The sequence below is a fragment of the Somniosus microcephalus genome, chromosome 2 (assembly GCF_052327205.1).
Source record: "Somniosus microcephalus isolate GS21.2 chromosome 2, FLI_Smic_1.0, whole genome shotgun sequence".
NCBI lineage: Eukaryota > Metazoa > Chordata > Chondrichthyes > Squaliformes > Somniosidae > Somniosus > Somniosus microcephalus.
Genome location: NC_140988.1, coordinates 379,877,134 through 379,895,337, shown reverse-complemented (window position 1 = coordinate 379,895,337; position 18,204 = coordinate 379,877,134). Strand labels below are relative to the sequence as shown.

Genomic DNA, 18,204 nt, shown 5'->3' with positions numbered 1-18,204 from the left:
GCATACTAACCTTTTGAGTTTCGTGCACCAGGACCCCCAGATCCCTTTGTACTTCAGTACTTTCCCGTTTCTTGCCATTAAGATAATAACTTGCTCTACGATTTTTCCTGCCAAAGTGCAAAACCTCACACTTTCCAGTATTGTATTCCATCTGCCAAATCTCTGCCCACTTACTTAGCCTGTCGATGTCCCCTTGCAGGTTTTTTATGTCCTCCTCACTCACTACTTTCCCTCCCATCTTAGTATCATCTGCAAACTTTGATATGTTACACTCGGTCCCCTCCTCCAAATCGTTAATATAGAGTCCATGATAGGGGAGAGTGTACATGGGCTGTGGGAGAAGATTAAATGGATGGGTAGAGTCCATGATAGGGGAGAGTGTACATGGGCTGTGGGAGGAGATTAAATGGGTGGGTAGAGTCCGTGATCGGGGAGAGTGTACATGGGCTGTGGGAGGGGATTAAATGGATGGGTAGAGTCCACGATAGGGGAGAGTGTACATGGGCTGTGGGAGGATATTAAATGGGTGGGTAGGGTCCAATGATAGGGGAGAGTGTACATGGGCTGTGGGAGGAGATTAAATGGGTGGGTAGAGTCCATGATAGGGGAGAGTGTGCATGGGCTGTGGGAGGAGATTAAATGGGTGGGTAGAGTCCGTGATCGGGGAGAGTGTACATGGGCTGTGGGAGGGGATTAAGTGGATGGGTAGAGTCCACGATAGGGGAGAGTGTACATGGGCTGTGGGAGGAGATTAAATGGGTGGGTAGAGTCAGTGATAGGGGAGAGTGTACATGGGCTGTGAGAGGAGATTAAATGGGTGGGTAGAGTCCGTGATAGGGGAGAGTGTACATGGGCTGTGGGAGTAGATTAAATGGGTGGGTAGGGTCCCATGATAGGGGAGAGTGTACATGGGCTGTGGAAGGAGATTAAATGGGTGGGTAGAGTTCATGATAGGGGAGAGTGTACATGGGCTGTGGGAGGAGATTAAATGGGTGGGTCGAGTTCATGATAGGGGAGAGTGTACATGGGCTGTGGGAGGAGATTAAATGGGTGGGTAGAGTCCATGATAGGGGAGAGTGTACATGGGCTGTGGGAGGAGATTAAATGGGTGGGTAGAGTCCATGATTGGGGAGAGTGTACATGGGCTGAGGGAGGAGATTAAATGGCTGGATAGAGTCTGTGATAGGGGAGAGTGTACATGGGCTGTGGGAGGAGATTAAATGGATGGGTAGAGTCCATGATAGGGGAGAGTGTACATGGGCTGTGGGAGGAGATTAAATGGGTGGGTAGAGTCCATGATTGGGGAGAGTGTACATGGGCTGAGGGAGGAGATTAAATGGCTGGATAGAGTCTGTGATAGGGGAGAGTGTACATGGGCTGTGGGAGGAGATTAAATGGGTGGGTAGAGTCCATGATAGGGGCGAGTGTACATGGGCTGTGGGAGGAGATTAAATTGGTGGGTAGAGTCTGTGATAGGGGAGAGTGTACATGGGCTGTGGGAGGAGATTAAATGGGTGGGTAGAGTCCTCGATAGGGGAGAGTGTACATGGGCTGTGGGAGGAGATTAAATGGGTGGGTAGAGTCTGTGATAGGGGAGATTGTACATGGGCTGTGGGAGGAGATTAAATGGGTGGGTAGAGTCCGTGATAGGGGAGAGTGTACATGGATTGAGGGAGGAGATTAAATGGGTGGGTAGAGCCTGTGATAGGGGAGAGTGTACATGGGCTGTGGGAGGAGAGGAGTTGAGAAGCTTTATCTCTTTTATATATCTCTAATGATAGATTTATTCCACGAAACCCTGGGTGATGTGCGAATGCTCTCTTAATATTTCTTATGTTGTTATAAACATTCGCACCCTGGGTGCCGGCCAGTTGGGTCTGTGTTTATGGGTGACCTTTGTCGATGTGCTTTACTCCAAACAGGGATCGCTTAACCCAGAATGATGTGATTGGCACAACTTACTTATGTATGTCAAAAATCTCAGCCCCAGGAGGAGAGATAGAAGGTCAGTGATAGTTACGGCAGGTTGAAGTTTAGTAATGGTTATGGTAAGTTGGCGGCATTGGTTAAAATGTTCTTCCCTTCCAAAATGCATTAAGCTCCACATCAGACACTACCCCCCATGCGCCCCCCCCGCCGGCCCCTCCCGCTCCATGGTACCAGTCTGCCACTTCTATTTTCCACACTAGCCATCCTGTGGCCTCTCAACAATTCTTCCAAATGAGGAAGTTGTGAGCTCTGGGCTCACACTCGCTCGGAGCTATGTTCGAACTGCCCAAACTCTGACCAGCCCTGGGACCTGGGCCCAAACCCATGAGCTAAAAGTCCTGCACTGCTGATCATAGAATGATGCAGTGCAGAAGGAGGCCATTCGGCCCATCGTGCCTGTGCTGGCTCTTTGGTAGAGCAATCCAATTAGTCCCACTCCCCCCTGCTCTTTCCCCATATCCCTGCAAATTTCTTCCCTTCAAGTATTTATCCAATTCCCTTTTGAAAGTCACTATTGAATCTGCCTCCACCGCCCTTTCAGGCAGCGCATTCCAGATCACAACAACTCGCTGCGTAAAAAAATATTCTCCTCCTCTCGCCTCTGGTTCTTTTGCCAATTACCTTCACTCTGTGTCCTCTGGTTACCGACCCTCCTGCCACTGGAAACAGTTTCTCCTTATTTACTCTATCATAAACCGCTCATGATTTTGAACACCTCTATCAAATCTCCCCTTAACCTTTTCTGCTCTAAAGATAACGTTAGGCATCACACCAGTAGCCCTACCTGCCTGTCTCATGGTGAATCTGTGGTGCTACTTCACGATGAACACTGAGTTCTCACGGTGAGCTGCCAAATATTCCTACAAACAACACAACTGGATAAAATACACGTAGACCAGATAACCTGCTAAATGTGGGGGATGTTGGAACAACAACAACAACTTGTCTTTAAAGTAGTAAAACATCCCAGGGTGCTTCACAAGAGCGATTATCAAACAAAATTCGACACCAAGCCACATAAGGAGATATTAGGGCAAATGACCAAAAGCTTGGTCAAAGAGGTAGGTTTTAAGGAGCGTCTTAAAGGAGGAGAGAGAGGCGGAGAGGTTTAGGGAGGGAATTCCAGAGCTTAGGGCCCTGGCAGCTGAAGGCACGGCTGCCAATGGTGGAGCGATTAAAATCAGGGATGCTCAAGAGGCCAGAATAAGAGGAGCGCAGAGATCTCGGGGGGGGGGTTTGCAGGCAAATGTTCCATGTCATTTTTTTTTGACACAGCGCGGCTTCTTTAAGGGGCTGAGTGGGCCAATCAAAATACCGCCCATGCGTGGTGTTTGCATTGAACGGCTGTCAAGCCGGCTGCGCGGGCTCCCTGGAGCGTTGCGCCGCTGTGCAGCTTACAGGGAACATTGGTTGTAGGGCTGGAGGAGGTTACAGAGATTAGGGAGGGGCGAGGGCCATGGAGGGATTTGAAAACAAGGATGAGAATTTTAACATCGAGGTGTTGCTGGACCGGGAGCCAATGTAGGTGCACGAGCACTGGGGGTGATGGGTGAATGGGACTTGGTGCAAATCAGGAAGAAAAAGGAAGAACTTGCATTACTACAGCGCCTTTCATGACCACGGGAGGTCCCAGAAGTGCTTTACAGCCAATGGAGTACTGTTGTAATGCAGGTAATGTGGCAGCAAAGCAAGATCCCACATGCGCTGGTTATTTATCTAATTTCCTGTTTTGGGGACTTTGTTCTGTGCAAGACGGCGGTCACATTTTCCTACGTAACCATAGTGATGAGTCTACACGGCCTCCAGTCCAAGACAGATTGCCCTTTCTGATCTGCAGTTCTTGTTCTGAGTTTCCTACTGTCAGCCACTGACCACAGAGGGAGTGCTGCACTGCCGGAGGTGCCGTCTTTCGGAGGAGACGTTAAACCAAGGCCCCGTCTGCTCTCTCAGGTGGACGTAAAAGAGACCGTGGCCACTATTTTGAAGAAGAGCAGGGGAGTTCTCCCCAGTGTCCTGGCCAATATTTATCCCTCAATCAGCACCGTTAAAACAGATTGGGCCGGATTTTCCGACGCACCCCGAGGTGTGTACGCGCCAGTAGGGGGCGCGCAAGTGCCGGTTTCAGGCCTGCTATTACCAGCATAAGGGGGAAAATTTCAGTTGTTTGCACCTCCCATTAGCGCCTTAAGAGGGCGCTAATGGGGCGCAAAGTAACTAGCGCCCGGGCGCGGCGATGCTTGCGCCGCTCACGAAATTAACTAGACCTTTTGCGGCGGCGCTAAACACTACCGCCACGATCTCCTGCGCCGGCAGATCGTGACGTCAGTCGAGTGCGCAATGCCACGGACCGGATATTGAGTGGCGCCCCCTACCTTACCGCCTGCCGCTAGCAACGACAGGTTGAGGGGAGCGTTTTGCTGTCAGAAAGGGACTGGGGGAGCGCTATTTAAAGGCGACCGCTTCCTGCCTTTTTTTGTCGGTGACATTTTTGCACCACGCATTCTGAGAGAGAGAGAGACTTCTGGAGAGATTCAACGCTGTGTGAAGGAGTTTTGAGTACCGAGCAGCACTTTGCGGGTTTATTTTGATTTGCCCTTCCTTGCTTCGCCAGCACGCTGAGGTAGTGCCACGCTCCTCGGCCTTTGCGCCTTAAGACAGGTGTGAAGCGCCTGATTTAGCGCTCCAATCACCTCCAGGGGCGATAAAAGCCAAGTTTGCCGTCGGAGGCGATAATTAGCGCCAGGCGCTAAACTTTGCGCACGGCCGATAATGGCGCCCCAAACGGGGCGATACCGAATTTTTCCCCCTAAGCATTTAAAAAAATAGAAAAATGAAATTTGATAACTCATTTATAAATTAAATATACTCTTCAAAAAGGTAAGTTTATTTTTAGCCCCATAAAAACATTTAATTTTTTTCCCAAAAATTTAATCTTTGTTTAATTCAATGGCATTTTAATTAATTTTAATTATGTAATTTAAAAAAATTATTTAATGTTTTAGTGTGTTTTTAAATGTGATCCCCATTCATACTTTTGTCAGTTCTGTCAGTACGGAACTGTCAAAAGTGTGAAGGGGGATTCCCTTCTTTCATTGGTTCGCCCGGCCCACGTGATCCCAGGGGTGCTTGTGAACCGCACGTGCCCCTGGGATACCTGGGCCTCTGCGCATTTCGAAGAGGAGAGGCCCATAGAAACTTAGAAACATAGAAGATAGGAGCAGGAGTAGGCCATTCGGCCCCTCGAGCCTGCTCCGCCATTTAATGAGATCATGGCTGATCATCCAAATTCAGTACCCTGTCCCTGCTTTCTCCCCATATCCCTTGATCCCTTTAGCCTCAAGAAATATATCTAACTCCTTCTTGAATATATTTAATGAATTGGCCTCAACTGCCTTCTGTGGCAGAGAATTCCACAGGTTCACCACTCTCTGGGTGAAGAAATTCCTCCTCATCTCAGTCCTAAATGGCTTACCCCTTATCCTTAGACTGTGATCCCTGGTTCTGGACTTCCCCTTATTGCATCTAGTCGGTCTAGTCCGTTTAGAATTTTATAAGTTTCAATGAGATCCCCTCTCATTCTTCTAAACTCCAGCGAATATAAGCCTAATCGACCCTTATACGTCATTCCTGCCATCCCAGGTATCAGTCTGGTGAATCTTCCCTGCCCTCTCTCCATGGCAAGAACATCCTTCCTTAGATAAGGCAACCAAAACTGCACACAATACTCAAGGTGTGGCCTCACCAAGGCCCTGTACAACTGCAGCAAGACATCCTTGTTCCTGTACTCAAATCCTCTCGCTATGAAGGCCAACAAACCATTTGCCTTCTTAACCGCCTGCTGCACCTGCATGCTTACCTTCAGCGACTGGTGCACAAGGACACCCAGGTCTCGTTGCACTTCCCCTTTTCCCAATCTATTGCCATTCAGATAATAATCTGTGTTCCTGTTTTTGCCACTGAAGTGGATCGCAAGCCTCGGGATCTACGGAACCAGTAGGTAAGTTCATAGAATTGATTATTCCAGTAAATTTACATTTTAACATATATTCAAGCAGCCAAAAAATGATAAAACCACAAGAACCAACAGTGCAAATGTTGTATTTTGTTTTATATTTGATGTGCACAATAATTTTTAAGAGTCAGTTCAGTTTTCAAGAAAAACTTGCATTGACAGCTATATTGTTGTTAAGTGATCACAAAACTGATACGGGGGTGTCTTATGTTCATTAATAAATAGACATTCTTATTATGAACACAGCTAGCTTTTGCTAGTTACTTTATTGAGCCCATGTGGACTAGGTACAGTATCTGTGGAGGCTTCCATCTTGACTGCTGCCTTGTGGGTAGCCTAGTGCCTCATGGGTAATGTAGTCTTAATATATATACAGCTGGGTAGTGTAGTCTTATATACAGCTCTACACAGCTCTGTGGCTCCACCTAGTGCCCACTATAGAATGACATGTTATTGATCATTACATCCCCCTTTCTTTGAGGTTTAACAAAATCAATATCAATCAACTTTCAAGAAAACAATAAAGATAATATCAGTAACACTTTTGTTAGTGCTCTATAAACATAAACATTTTCAAAACAGTCAACACATTTTCAAAGCTTTACATTGTACTCAAAGATTAAGTCCATCAGGCTCTTTTACTTCACGTGTGGATCTTCTCAACACGGGTAAGTCTGATGTGTCTTCATGAGATTGTTCTGGTGGTGAATGACAAGATGCAGTTGCGGCGTTGTCATCAATCTGCTCTTGAATAGTCTCTTGTGTTTTTAGGAGGGAACGGCGGTTCCTCCTGAGAATCTGTCCTTCCTCAGTTCTAACAGTGTATGACCTTGGTCCTACTTCCTCAAGAACTGTAGCTTTCCTGTTCCATGCATCTAGATCCTCAATCCTGACAACATCATCCCTTGTCAATGGTTTTAGAGTTTTGGATGACTTGTCATAGTATGATTTCTGTTTCAGCTTTAACAGTTGAAGTCTCTGTCTCAGTTCCTCACTTTGCTGTTCTTTTGCACAGCAGGGTAGCGTGGTGCGCAACTTGCGACCCATTTGTAGTTCAGCAGGTGAAGAACCACAGTCTAAAGGTGAGGCTCGGTAGCTCAGCAGGACGAGATAAGGATCAGACTTGCTTTCTGTCGCTTTCTTCAGTAGCTGCTTGAGAACTTGAACACCTTTCTCTGCCTTACCATTTGACTGAGCATACAAAGGACTGGATGTGATGTGTTGAAAGTCATAATGTGCTGCAAACTGTTGCCACTCCTTACAGTTGAAGCACGGACCATTGTCGCTAACAGCAATCCTGGGAATTCCATGTCTGGCAAAGATGGATTTCACATGCATTATGAAACTGCTTGCTGTGGTGCTTGAGAGCAGCGCCATCTCAGGATAGTTAGAATAGTAGTCAATCACTATTAGATAGTCTTTACCATTTAAATGAAAAAGGTCCATACCAACCTTTTGCCATGCTGCTGTTGGTATGTCAGCTACTATCATTGGTTCCTTTGCTTGTTTTGGTGTTTCTGACATGTCTCACATTTGCCTATCATGTTCTCAATGTCCTTATTTATGCCAGGCCAATAAACAGTGTCTCTTGCTCTCCTTTTGCATTTTTCAATTCCGAGGTGTCCCTCATGAATCCTTTTGAGCATGTCTTGACGTAGAGCCTGTGGAATGACTATTCTGTTCTGTTTTAGTAATAGTCCACTTGCGACACTCAATTCTGACCTTATGTGAAAATATTTTGGACAGGAACCTTTTGGCCAACCATGATGAATGTTCTCTATTACTGTTTGTAATACTGTATCTTTTATTTTTTCTTCTGCTATTTGCTTTGATTTTGTGTCTGACACGGGCAGCGCAGCAGTGACCATACTCACATGAACAGCCACGTCTTCTTCAGTAGAGCTCACATGACTCATTGTGGGTGCTCGGGATAGTGCATCTGCTAACACTATGTATTTGCCTGGTGTGTAGATCAGTTCAAAGTCATATCTTTGCAGCTTCATCATGAGTCGTTGAATCCTTGGAGACATCTCATTCAGGTTTTTTTTTATGATGGCAACCAGAGGGCTGTGGTCTGTCTCAACTGTGAAGGTGGGAAGTCCATATATGTAGCCATGAAACTTTTCTAGTCCAACTACCAAGCCTAGACATTCCTTTTCAATCTGGGCGTATTGACACTCAGTATCAGTCATAGACCTGGAGGCATAGGCAACAGGCTTCCAATCTTCACCCTCTGCTTGTAGCAAGACCGCACCTAGGCCATCTTTTGATGCATCCGTTGACACTTTGATTCTTTTTGTTGGGTCAAAGAAGGTGAGTACAGGTGTGGTTGTCAGCACTGTTTTGAGGTTTATCCACTCTTGTTCATGTCTTTCTGTCCATGCGTACTCATTTGTTTTATGTAGCAGGTCTCGCAGACAGGCTGTCTTGGCTGACAAGTTAGGAATGAACTTTCCAATGAAGTTTATCATCCCCATGATGCGTAGCACTCCTTTTTTGTCAGTGGGTCGGGGCATGTTGAGTATGGCGTTTACTTTTTCCATATCTGGCTCTATTCCTTTACCAGATAGATTATCTCCTAGGAAAGTGACTTCCTGGACGCCAAACTGACACTTGGCTTTGTTGAGCTTCAGTCCATTCCGGCGTATGCTCTGTAGCACTTTAGTCAGTCTCTCATTGTGTTCTTTCAGTGTGGAGCCCCAGATGATGATGTCATCAACATAGACCCGAATTCCTTCCAGACCTTCAATTATGTGTTCCATCGCTCTACGAAAGATTTCAGGTGCAGATATTATCCCGAAAGGCATTCTGAGGAAACAATACCTGCCAAATGGTGTGTTGAAGGTACATTATTTGGTGCTCTCTTCATCCAGTTTTAGTTGCCAAAATCCTTGTGAGGCATCGAGCTTTGTAAAGTATCTGGCACCTGACATTTCACTGGTGATTTCGTCTCGCTTGGGAATCTGGTAGTGTTCACGTTTTATGTTTGCATTTAAGTCCTTTGGATCCATGCATATTCTTAGATCATTGTTCTTTTTCTTTACACATACCATGGAGTTAACCCAGTCTGTTGGCTCTTCGACTTTCCTGATGACTCCTAGTGTGGTCATTCTGTCCAGTTCATTCTTGAGCCGGTCACGCAGGGGTGTTGGAACTCTTCATGGAGCATGTACCACTGGCTGAGCATCCTCCTTTAGCTGGATCTTGTAAGTGAATGGTAGAACTCCAAATCCTTTGAACACATCCTGGAAATTATTCACTACAGAATCCAACGAGTTATCTGGTCTGCTTATGGCACAGTTTATACGGTAGACTCTTTTGACCAGTTCTAAGTCCTCACAAGCTTTGTCACCCAGCAGTGAATCAAGCCTTTCAGCCACAACAGAAAACATGAGATGATGCACTTTGTCTTTGACTGTCACTTTAAGTCTGCATACACCTAAGCTATCTATTTTCTGTCCATTATAGTCCTTCAGTAGTACTGACTTTTTCTGTATTTTTGGCTTTTCTTTCATATTGTTAATGTCACTCATACTGATTAAGTTTGCTTTTGCCCCAGTGTCTAGTTTCAAGGTAACTAATGCTCCATTTACCTGCAGTGGGATCATCCATTTGTCCTCTTTTACTGCATTAACTTTATGTTCAGCATTGTCCATTTCTGAGGGCTGCACATTTTCTGTATCCTTTTTGATATTGTCACATGACACCATTCCTACAAAAAATGTCTCACTTAAATCAGTGTCCTCAATTACATTAACTCGTTGCCCTTTCTTAGGTTGTACTTTTGAAAAGCATTGTTTGGCAAAGTGATTCTTTCCATTACACTTTGTGCACATTTTTCCAAACGCTGGGCATTGTCTTAACTGGTGTTTGTAACCACAGCGTTTACAATTAAAAATTTCATCCTCCGATTGCTTTTCATTTCTGTTCTGCCCATATTTCTTCCCCTTATAGGACACAGCACTGACAGCAGCATTATCACTCATTACAATCGCATCATTATTGATTTCACTGAAAGTCTTCGCGTGCTTTCGAGCTAGCTCGCTGGCTTGGCATATTTTCACTGCATTTTCCAAATTTAGTTCGGTTTCTCTCAACAGACGTTCCTTGACTTTTTTTTCATGAATACCAAACATAATCTGGTCACGAATCATGGATGATTTCAGCTCAGAGAAATTACATGTCTGTGCTTTCAGTTTCAGATCAGTTATAAAGCTATCAAAAGTCTCATTTTGTTGCTGTGTCCGAGAACGGAAGATGTATCTTTCATACGTCTCATTCTTTTTGGGAGAGCAATGTGCATCAAATTTTTTTAGCACATCTTCTAATTTTTCTCTGTTCTCATCTGGATTACATACAAATGTAGTAAATACCTCTATCCAAAGTCCAAAGATGTGCGGGTTAGGTTGATTGGCTATGATAAATTGACCCTTAGTGTTAGGGGTATTAAATACGTGGGGTTACAGGGATAGGGTGGGATATGTGTTGGTGTAGGGGTTACGGGGATCGGGTGGGATATGTGTCGGTGTAGGCTCGATGGGCCGAAATGGCCTCTATCTGCACTGTGGGGTTTCTGTGATATTCTGTGATATTCTGTGATCGCCTGTGGGCCTGCAACCGTGAGCAGCAACGCTATCTTCCTTGCGTCTGGCTTCGTACCGAATCCGATGGCTGCAATGTAGAGTTCGAATTGTTGTTTAAAAGTCTGCCAATTGTAGTCGATTTTTTCTGTGAGTTTCAAACGCTCTAGTGGTTTCAAATTCTCCATGTCGCTTTTCACAATTTTCAGCAGATCTTCACCACCCTGGTACCATCTTATGTTCATTAATAAATAGACATTCTTATTATGAACACAGCTAGCTTTTGCTAGTTACTTTATTGAGCCCATGTGGACTAGGTACAGTATCTGTGGAGGCTTCCATCTTGACTGCTGCCTTGTGGGTAGCCTAGTGCCTCATGGGTAATGTAGTCTTAATATATATACAGCTGGGTAGTGTAGTCTTATATACAGCTCTACACAGCTCTATGGCTCCACCTAGTGTCCACTATAGAATAACATGTTATTAATCATTACAGGGTGTGGGTGGTAAATTACTTTTAAATTACACGTTTTAATTTGACAAATGTGCAGTACATAAACACAGCACCATCATTTTCCCCACCAATCTGCCCGCAGGAAGCCTCCAATTGGAAATGCAGGGCCATTATCTGGTCATTTATCACATTGCTGTTTGTGGGAGCTTGCTGTGCGCAAATTGTCTGCTGCATTTCCTACATTACAACAGTGACTGCACTTCAAAAAGTACCTCATTGGCTGTAAAGGGATGTCACGAGGGTGTGAAAGGCACTATAGAAATGCAAGTTCTTTCTTTCATGTCTTTCTTTCCAACATTGGCCCATATTTAGCAGCAACCTTTAAGCCGTTTTTCTGCAAATATGTTTGTTTTTCTGTTTCTTGTCCAATATTATTTTGTGTTCTGACAGACACGCCAAACAGATGGTGCTGGAGAGTTACTGACTGGTCTTTCTGTCTGCTATTCTTAGAAACACTAATCCAATCAGGGCATTGATTGCCAAAAAAGTCTTTGGCTGCCCCGAGCTCAGTTACCTCACGCAAAACGGTTGCACTCAGCACTGTAAGCAAATCGGAATCTCCCTCCAACCAGCAACAACAACATGCATTTATATAGCGCCTTTAACATAGTAAAACGTCCCAGGGCGCTTCACAGGAGCGATTATAAAACAACATTTGACACCGAGCCACATAAGGAGATATTAGGGCAGGTGACCAAAAGCTTGGTCAAAGAGGTCGGTCTTAAGGAGCGTCTTAAAGGAGGAGAGAGAGAGGTAGAGAGGCGGAGAGGTTAAGGCGGGGAATTCCAGAGCTTCGGGCCCTGGCAGCTCGAGGCACGGCCACCACTGGTAGGGTGATGGAAATCGGGGATGCTCAAGAGGCCAGAATTAGAGGAGCGCAGAGACCTCAGAGGGTTGTAGGGGTGGAGGAGGTTACAGGGATAGGATGGGGCGAGGCCATGGAGGGATTTGAATACAAGGATGAGAATATAAATTGTAATTTCCCTCCTGTCAACACCCTTGTCTGAGATAAAGTTACTCGTTTCAGCTTTGTGATTGAGGCTCATAGAAAACATAGAAAAATAGGAGCAGGAGTGGGCCATTCAGCCCTTGGAGCCTGCTCCGCCATTCAATATGATCATGGCTGATCCTCTATCTCAATACCATATTCCCGCTCTCTGCCCGTACCCCTTGATGCCTCATTGCGCAGTTTCCCACTCAATCCATTCTTTTCCAATACCTCAATGTTGTGGATGTGCTTTGCTCCCTTAATCTTTCCTTCCTCCCTCCCAAGCTTGGTGTCAGTATTTCCTAATTTACCTCATCATTTCTTTCTTTTTCATCATCCTTCCCGCCCCCCCGCGCCCTCCCACTATTCTCAACGTTGGTGCTGACCTCCAATACAGGCCTTCATATTACAACTGTGACGACATTTCAAAAAGTGCTTCATTGGTGGTATAGCGCTTTGGGACATCCTGAGGCTGTGAAAAGCGCTATATAAATTCAAGTTCTTTCTTTCTAGTAGGTTGCTCTGTAATATGTCCTTACTGAATTGTAGAATTTTTACAGCACGGTGGGGGCCATTCAACCCATAGTGTCAGTGCTGACTCTCAAAGTGCCACCCAGTTAGTCCCGTACCCCTGCCCTATCAGTGCATCCTTCTGCAATTTTATTTTTCAAGCATTTCTCCACTTCCCTGTTAAAAGCTACAATGGATTCTACATTTTTAAAAATTCATTCCTGGGATGTGGGCGTCGCTGACAAGGCCGGCATTTATTGCCCACATCTAGTTGCCCTCGAGAAGGTGGTGGTGAGCCGCCCTCTTGAATGGCTTGCTCGGCCATTTCAGAAGACATTTTAAGAGTCGACCACATTGCTCTGGGTCTGGAGTTACATATCGGCCAGACCGGGTAAGGGCAGCAGATTTCCTTCCCTAAAAGACATTAGTGAACCAGTTGGGTTTTTGCAACAATCCAATAGTTTCACAGTTACCATTACTGACACTAGCTTTTTATTCCAGATATATTGAATTAACTGAATTTAAATTCCCCAGCTGCTGTGGTGGGATTGTGAACTCATGTCTCACAGTTCATTAGTCCAGGCCTGATATGAATTACTAGCCCAGTAACATAACCGCTATGCTACACCCACTCCAGAGACCTGAATGTATCAGCCAGGCCCACACTCCCAGTGCAGTACTGAGGGAGTGCTGCACTGTCGGAGGAGCCGTCTTTCAGGTGAGACGTTAAACCGAGGCCCCGTCTGCTCTCTCAGGTGGACGTAAAGATCCCACGACCACTATTGGAAAAAGAGCAGGGGAAGTTCTGCCCCTGTGTCCTGGGCCAATATCTATCCCTCAAGCAACATCACTAAAACAGATGATCTGATCATTTATCACATTGCTGTTTGTGGGAGCTTGCTGTGCGCAAATTGACTGCCGTGTTTCCTACATTACAACAGTGAGCACATCGGCTGCAAAGCGCTTTGGGACGTCCTGAGGTCATGAAAGGTGCTATAGAAATGCGAGTCTTTCTGTTAGTCAACCAGGCCCATCGCCCTGGCCCAGTTAATGTGTTGTTCCTTCCTGTAACTCTGCCAAGTCCATTGAACCTTACCCTGGCTTGGTTCTTACCATTCATAGTGCTGACACACATCCCTAAGTTGAGTGAACAGGTACAAAAAAGCTGTTTGGAAGACAAATGGTATTTTGAGGTTTATATGGAAAGGGATTGAATACAAAAGGCCAGAGGTCATGACGACTGTACATTCCGTTACGTGCAACGCATTTCAGGAAAGAAATATTGGCCTTGGAGGGGGAACAGGGCAAATTCACCAGACTGATACCAGGGCTTAAAGGGCTAAATTATGAGATGGGGGAATCTAGAACACTCCTTTCAGGACACAGGATGCGAGTAATTTGAGACATGACGTGCGGCGAGTGTAACGAGCTCGGGAGGAACAGGTGACTTTGGACCTCTGGTTCCCAAAGCTCTCCACCACTGGGGTTTTTCCTTGTCTCATGTCTGTTGTAGACTCATTGATGGTGATCGATCGCTGTGATTAGTCAACAACTCCATTATCATATCGTGCGACTCCCAGGATGGGGGAAGGCGAACTAGACGGACATTGGTCATTTCTTGTCTAGCCGTTACTATGTTCCAAAGAGGGTATAAGGGTATCAAGGGCTATGGAGCAAAGGCAGGTAAATGGAGTTGAGATACAGATCAGCCACGATCTAACCGAATGGCGGAAGAGGCTCGAGGGGCTGAATGGCCCACTCCTAGTCCTGTGTACATAAGAACATAAGACTTAGGAGCAGGAGTAGGTCAATTGGCCCCTCGAGCCTGCTCCGCCATTCAATAAGATCATGGCTGCTCTGATCTTGGCCTCAACTCCACTTCCCAGCCCGCTCCCCATAACCCTCGACTCCCTTACCTTTCAAAAACCTGTCTATCTCCACCTTAAATATATTCAGTGACCCAACCTCCACAGCTCTCTGGGGGAGAGAATTCCACAGATTCACGTCCCTCTGAGAGAAGAAATTCCTCCTCATTTCCGATTTAAAAAGGTGACCCCTTATTCTGAAATTATGCCCCCTAGTTCTAGATTCCCCCACGAAGGGAAACATCCTCCCTGCGTTGACCCGGTCAAGCCCCTTCAGAATCTTATATCTTTCAATAAGATCACCTCTCATTCTTCTAAACTCCAATGAGTACCGGCCCAACCTGCTCAACCTTTCTTCATAAGACAACCCCTTCATCTCCGGAATCAACCTCGTGAACCTTCTCTGAACTGCCTCCAATGCAAGTATATCCCTCCTTAAATAAGGAGACCAAAACTGTACCCAGTACTCCAGGTGTGGTCTCACCAACGCCCTGTACAGTTGTAACAGGACTTCCCTACTGTTATACTCCATTCCCTTTGCAATAAAGGCCAATATTTGCCTTCTTAATTACATGCTGTACCTGCATGCTAACTTTATGTGATTCATGTACAAGGACCCCCAGATCCCTCTGTACCTCAGCATTTTGTAATCTTTCCCCACTTAAGTAATCATTTACTTTTTTATTTTTCCAACCAAAGTGGATAACCTCGCATTTTCCCACATTAAACTCAATCTGCCAGATTTTTGCCCACTCACTTAGCCTGTCTATATCCCTTTGGAGATTCTTTGCGTCCTCCTCACAATTTGCTTTCCCACCTATCTTTGTATCATCAGCAGATTTGGCTACAGTGCACTCAGTCCCTTCATCCAAGTCATTAATATAGATTGTAAATAGTTGAGGCCCCAACACTGATCCCTGTGGCACCCCACTAGTTACAGTTTGCCAACCTGAAAATGACCCATTTATCCCGACTCTCTGTTTTCTGTTAGTTAGCCAATCCTCTATCCATGCTAATATATTACCCCCAACCCCGTGAGCTCTTATCTTGTGCAGTAACCTTTTATGTGGCACCTTATCGAATGCCTTCTGGAAATCCAAATACACAACATCTACTGGTTCCCCTTTATCCACCCTGCTCGTTGCATCCTCAAAGAATTCCAGCAAATTTGTCAAACATGATTTCCCTTTCATAAAACCATGCTGACTCTGCTTGACTATATTATGATTTTCTAAATGTCCTGCTACCACTTCCTTAATGAAGGACTCCAGCATTTTCCCAATGACAGATTTTAGGCTAACTGGTCGATAGTTGCCTGCTTTCTGTCTCCCTCCTTTGTTAAATAGGGTGTTACATTTGCGGTTTTCCAGTCCGCTGGGACCTCTCCAAAATCCAGGGCATTTTGGTAGATTACAACCAATGCATCCACTATCTCTGCAGCCACCTCTTTTAAGACTCTAGGATGCAGGCCATCAGGTCCAGGGGACTTGTCCACCTTTAGTCCCATTAGTTTGCCTAGTACTTTCTTTCTAGTGATAGTGATTGTTTTAAGTTCCCCCCTGACCCCATAGCCCCTTGATTATCCATTATTGGGATGCTTTTAGTGTCTTCTACCGTGAAGACCGATACAAAATATTTGTTCAAAGTCTCTGCCATTTCCCTGTTTCTCATTATTAAGTCCCCAGACTCATCCTCTAGGGGACCAACGTTTACTTTCACTACTCTCTTCCTTTTTATATACATGTAGAAGCTCTTACTATCTGAGAATGAGAGTTAGGCCACATCTGAAATACTGTGTGCAATATTACACTAAGAGACCCAGGGTTCCTGCTTTCGATCTAATATCCCACAGTCCTCCCAGTGATCCGAGCAATAGTACACTTTCTCCTGAACAGTACCCCACAGGAGGGAATGCCTTTCATTTGCAGTTTGCAGTTATCTCCCTGAGGTAGAGGGACTGAGAGCCACCAGTCAGTGTACAGTTATCTCCCTGAGGGAGAGGGATTAAGAGACACCAGTCAGTGTACAGGTATCTCACTGAGAGAGGGACTGAAAGAAACCAGTCGGTGTACAGCTATCTCCCTAAGGGAGAGGGGCTGAGAGACCCCAATTAGTGTACAGATTTCTCCCTGAGGGAGAGGGACTAAGACACCAATCAGTGTACAGTTATCTCCCTGAGGGAGAGGGATTAAGAGACACCAGTCAGTGTACAGTTAACTCCCTGAGGGAGAGGGACTGAGAGACACCAATCAGTGTACAGTTAACTCCCTGAGGGAGTGGGACTGAGAGACACCAGTCAGTGTACAGTTAACTCCCTGAGGGAGAGGGACTGAGAGACACCAGTCAGTGTACAGTTAACTCCCTGAGGGAGAGGGACTGAGAGACACCAATCAGTGTACAGTTAACTCCCTGAGGGAGTGGGACTGAGAGACACCAGTCAGTGTACAGTTAACTCCCTGAGGGAGAGGGACTGAGAGACACCAGTCAGTGTACAGATATCTCTCTGAGAGAGAGGTGACTGAGAGACACCAGTCAGTGTACAGATATCTCCCTGAGGGAGAGGGATTAAGAGACACCAGTCAGTGTACAGTTAACTCCCTGAGGGAGAGGGACTGAGAGACACCAATCAGTGTACAGTTAACTCCCTGAGGGAGAGGGACTGAGAGACACCAATCAGTGTACAGTTAACTCCCTGAGGGAGTGGGACTGAGAGACACCAGTCAGTGTACAGTTAACTCCCTGAGGGAGAGGGATTAAGAGACACCAGTCAGTGTACAGATATCTCCCTGAGGGAGAGAGGGACTGAGAGACACCAGTCAGTGTACCGATTTCTCCCTAGAGATGGTGCTGCAATATCCTTTAGTTGAGATTGTAAGTGGGGTTCCTATCGACCTGCTGAGGCAGATGTTGAGGTTGAATGGGGAACACGGTCGAGTTGTATTCTGGAAACACGTGATCCTTGTTTACTAGCACATTCTGCATCTGGTCCTTTTCATCAGTAAAACGTCACACAGTTCCAAACCGCAACACAGAAGATGATGGCCTCCTTGTTGACCCCTCTGGTGCTGGGAGAATCTCTGGAACTCCAGGCTCGTTCCCACCTGGCGCTCTGTGCGCCTTCTCCCATTCCAGCGGGGAAATCTCATCACTGTGGTGTTACTGTACGGACTCAAAGGAGATTTCGACTCTCGCTAGTTAGCAGGAGGTGCTAACCAAAGAGGTGGGCTGGTGAATGGGAGAGGGATTAGATACGGCTGTTGTGAGTTATTCGTAGGGTGACAGTGTGCAACTCTTCCTCTCTCTCCCTCTCTCTTTCTCCATTGTGTTCTCCTTCTAATGCCCCCCGCCCCTCTAACTGTCTCCATTTATTTTCCCTTTGTTTGTGCTTCAGATCTTTCCCCAGTGATGTCAGACACCATCAGCGGCTGTAGGTTTTGAGAAATGATTTTCTATATTCATTTATTTGTTTTTTTTGGGGGTGGCGGTTTTCTGCTTCGTTTACGGTAGATTTGCTTGAAATGGCTATAAGGTGCCAGTGATGTTTGAGTGAGGCTTTGCTTGAGATTTTTTATTTTTTGGTGCATGAGCACTTGCTTTGGCTGCACAACTGGGCAACGAGTCTCCCGCCGTCAATGAAAGCCACCGGTTGGTCAAACGCACCTCTCTCTCTCTCTCTCTTTGAATTCATAGCTTTGTGCATCTAACCGTCATGCATCACCCTTCATGCATGAGTTTGGGCACCTCAG

At 45.8% G+C, this 18,204-nt stretch overlaps 1 protein-coding gene across 6 annotated transcripts in view; it reads left to right on the top strand.

Annotated features, from left to right (window-relative positions):
- dysf (dysferlin, limb girdle muscular dystrophy 2B (autosomal recessive)) overlaps positions 1-18,204 on the top strand; it is a 456,546-nt gene that overhangs the window by 183,657 nt on the left and 254,685 nt on the right. For 3 of the 6 annotated variants that reach the window (XM_085975973.1, XM_085975990.1, XM_085975994.1), the window contains exons 16-17: positions 1,923-2,005; positions 17,850-17,885. In XM_085975973.1, coding sequence (XP_085832099.1) covers positions 1,923-2,005; positions 17,850-17,885 — 119 coding nt within the window. The remainder of the gene's footprint in view (positions 1-1,922; positions 2,006-17,849; positions 17,886-18,204) is intronic. The other 3 variants (XM_085975981.1, XM_085976004.1, XM_085975999.1) reach the window with 1 other exon arrangement.